The following is a 3,885-nucleotide window of genomic DNA, read 5'->3' on the forward strand; positions in this document are numbered from 1 at the left end:
ATAAGTATACCCAGCGGCGGTGTAAACGAGTATACCCAGCGGCAACATTCCCCCCCCTAGCAAAGGAATCGTGATGAGTATTGCTTAAGTATTGCCGGTGACATCCAACACTGCCACCTTGGTTGCGGGCCTTTGCATTAGACCCTTTTGCGTTTTTATAGTTACCCGTCGCACCTGTTCATCTTTTGCTTTTACGACATCAACGATGATACCCTTCGGCCAATAATTTCGCGGCAGAGTCTCATCAACAACAACAACCACGTCTCCGATTGCGACTGAGGCCCGCTTGCTGAACCATTTGGCTCTACGTTGAATGATTGGAGTATATTCCTGCAGCCAACGTTGCCAGAACTTGTTAGCGAAGTCTTGTGTCTTGTGCCACTGCTGTCGTAGGTTTGATGCCTCGTTGAAGACTGATTTGTGTCCGTCGGTAGATCCGAGGAGCAGGTGGTTTGGTGTGAGCGCATCGTCGTCTGCGCTGTCGAGATATACAAATGTGAGTGGTCGAGAATTGATTGTAAGCTCTACTTCACATAAGGCACTTTTGAGCGTTTCGTCTGTAAATTTGTACGAAGGGCAAATAGCATTCAGGACGGATTTAACGGAGCGGATTAATCTCTCCCAGGCCCCGCCCATATGTGGCGCCCCTGGTGGGTTGAATCGCCAAACGACGTCTTAACAATTTATGTTTAGCTTTTCGATACCATTAGCATTTGTGCGCAAGGCCTTTTCCGCAGCTTTTAAGTTTGTGCCGTTGTCTGTATAAATCTCGCGTGGTTTGCCTCGCCGTGCCACAAAGTTCAGAATGCACATTATACAAGAACTGACGTCTAGACTATGTGCGACCTCCAGATGAAATGCACGGACGCTCAAACAAGTAAAGATTACTCCCCACCTTTTCTCTCTGCGCCTTCCAATCGAGACATGTATCGGACCGAAAAAATCTATTCCGACATAGGTGAACGGACGCTCAAAGCTTGCCAAACGTGCAGCTGGTAGCGGAGCCATTTGCTGAGTATTTGGCTTAGCGCCATCGTTCTTGCAGCGTTGACATGACCTTCGTATTTTGCGGTAAAGTACTCGTAGGCGTGGAATATAATATTGTTCGCGAATCGAGTTCAAGGCTGCTTCATGAAATTGATGATGATTTCGTTCGTGGTAATGTCGAACTATTAAAGCTGTGATTGAGTTGTTTGTCGGTAAGATTATAGAGTCGTCAGTTCTTAAGCTTTCGGCTCTTCCCCGTGATCTGAGTATACCTTCGTCGCTTAAATAGACATTTAAAGAGATTAGTTTGCTATCGCTTTCAATACTCTTACCGCATTTGAGGTTGATAACTTCTTGCCGATATCCACTCTGCTGTGCCTCTTTTATGAGCGCGCTCTTAGCTCTGTGGATAATCTTGTCACATACGCCGGTAGGTATTTGCTCCTTCTTTATCTTGGATTTTAGTTTTTCTACGAACAATATTACCATCGCCATCGTCAAGTATAATCGACGCCAGCTTGAGAACGTATCAGCATCGATTAAAGGTTGTGTGGTTTCGCCTTTGGTTATATGAAAGGTAAAATGTCGGAGTTCAGTATGCTCCACTGGTCCGAGGTCGTCGCATTTCGGCCAATCGGTTTGGTTGAAAGATAAGAATTTCGGCCCGTGCAGCCAAATATCGGAACTTTGTTGCCGGCTGAATTTCGTTGCCAAGCCAGCAGGGTTAATTTTTGAGGGAACCCAATTCCAGTCAGTGGCGTTGGTCGCCTCCAATACCTCGCCCACGCGATGCATTACATACTGTTTGAAATTTCTCGGATCCATGCGGAGCCATTTGAGCACGGTCTTTGAGTCTGACCACCAGAATCGAGCATGAATCGGAAATTGTAGTGCCTTCATCACATTGTTCGCCAATCTTACGCCAGTCACTGCAGCTTGTAGTTCGAGCCTCGGGATAGATACGGGCTTTAGCGGTGCTACTTTTGACTTAGCGGCCACGATGATAGTGTTGACTCCGTTTTTGTTTTTCACTCGCAAATAGCAAATTGCCGCGTAAGCATACTCGCCGGCATCTACGAAGGTGTGGATTTGGTTGCATTCGGAGTCTTTTAGAAGTTGTGAATAACATCGCGGAATCGTAATAGAGGTTATTGCTGGCAACAACGTCTTCCACTGGCACCACTTGTTGTAAAGCGGACCTGGGAGTGGGTCATCCCAGTTAATGGCCGATCGCCATACATCCTGCAGTAGTATTTTAAGACCTATGGTGTAATGTGCCACAAACCCGAGAGGGTCGAAGATGGACATCAACACCTGGAGTACTTCCCTTTTGGTTGGGACCAAGCTACATTGCAAGATGTCTCGTCTCATTTTGGAGAACCTGCAAATAAACTTAAAAACATCGTTAGTTGGATCCCAAAACAAACCTAATATTTTTTCTGCATTGCTTAAGTCCTTAGGAGTTTGATCTTCGACGGACTCCCCTGGAAGTTGCCTCAGAACAGCTGATGAGTTAGATGCCCAGTTACGAATGTTGAATCCAGCTTGAGCGTGAATTGCTTTCACTTGCAGAGCCAGTTCCAGTGCTTCTTCTTCGGTATCGACGCTGTCGATGAAGTCATCGACGTAATGATGCTTTTGTATTGCTTCTACCGCTCGCGGTGATGTTTGCTTGTATTGCTCTGCATTTACATCTCGAACAAAGTGAGCAATGCAAGGTGCGCAGCTGATGCCGAAGGTAAGCGCTTGCATAACGTAGATGTGAGGGTTATGTAACTCCTCACAGTTCTCGTGCCACAAGAACCTCTGAGCGTGCATGTCCATTTCTCTTACGCGAATCTGGTGGAACATTTCGGCAATGTCTCCACAAATAGCAAACTGCCCAGTTCTAAAAGCCAGTAATACGAAGACTAGCGAATTGAGTAGATCTGGCCCGCACAGAAGGAAATCGTTAAGAGCGGCTCCATCAGATTTGGCCGCAGCGTCCCACACAAGGCGTAACTTGCCGGGTTTGTTGGGGTTTAGTGTGATAAATATCGGCAGGTACCACTCGTGGTCGTATGATCTATTTACTTCGTCTGCAGTTAACCTTCTTGCGTAACCTTTGCTAATTAAGTTGTCTATTTGCTTCTGCATGTCACGTTGCAAATTGGAGTCCTTAGCTAACTTTTTCTGCATACATCTGAAGCGTTTAAGGGCGTTGTCGTAACTAGCTGGTAACTTTGCGTCGTCATGCTTCCACAACAACCCCACTTCATAGCGGCCCTCTCTTTTTTCACACGTTGAATTTAGAATTTGCAACGCTCTACAGTCTTGTGGGGACATGAGCTCTCTTTTTTGCGGCATCTCTAGGCTGAAGTACTCCTTGATCTCTTCGTGTAGGATTTCGTATTTCTTTTCGCAGTCACATATGTGAATATTCAATAGTTGTGAGTCAAAGTGGTTAGTAGTACCTCCCTGCAAGGTCCAACCTAAGCGACACTTAGTGGCGATCGGCTCAAGCCAGTGTCCCTCACGAGTTTTGATAGGCACCGCAAGTTTCCAACAATTGGCTCCTATTAGAATACCCGGCTCGGCATTTTCATATGACTCGATCGGAAGCCCGCGTAGATAAGGGTATTTCTTCGTAATTTTCTCCATATTAAGAGACTGGCTAGGCAAGCCCAGTCGCGATACGGAGTCCACTTCATTTATTTCGTATTTTGCATTATCGTATACGTTCGCATTGAGTCGCTTCCGATCCGTGTGTTTTCGCCGGTCCAGCGAAGGCACAGGGATTCTAGCTCGCCGTCCAAGCCCAAGGAATCATAAATGTGTTTTTCCATCAATGTCACGGATGATCCCTCGTCTAAAAAGGCGAAGGTTTTTATGGATTTACCCTTTGAGTGTATGCGAACG

At 46.3% G+C, this 3,885-nt stretch overlaps 1 protein-coding gene across 1 annotated transcript; it reads right to left on the reverse strand.

Moving 5' to 3' along the window:
* Window positions 1–84: 84 nt before the first annotated feature.
* Window positions 85–3,627, reverse strand: LOC118757122. The gene is made up of 2 exons (XM_036491860.1): window positions 987–3,627; window positions 85–557 (listed from the first exon to the last, which is right to left on the reverse strand). Exons 1-2 carry the CDS (start codon window positions 3,625–3,627, stop codon window positions 85–87), a joined length of 3,114 nt encoding a protein of 1,037 aa, XP_036347753.1.
* Window positions 3,628–3,885: the final 258 nt, after the last annotated feature.

Source organism: Rhagoletis pomonella, unplaced genomic scaffold, assembly GCF_013731165.1.
Source record: "Rhagoletis pomonella isolate Grant_MI unplaced genomic scaffold, Rhpom_1.0 Rhpom_scaffold_14549, whole genome shotgun sequence".
Lineage (NCBI taxonomy): Eukaryota > Metazoa > Arthropoda > Insecta > Diptera > Tephritidae > Rhagoletis > Rhagoletis pomonella.

What these genes read in the sequence shown, in the direction of transcription:
- LOC118757122 (XM_036491860.1), bottom strand. Translation starts at nt 3,627, where the DNA reads ATGGAGAAAATTACGAAGAAATACCCTTATCTACGCGGGCTTCCGATC. An exon ending in GGCTCCGCTACCAGCTGCAC is followed by an intron (nt 558 to 986) that starts GTTTGGCAAGCT and finishes ACAAATTTACAG; the next exon opens with ACGAAACGCTCAAAAGTGCC.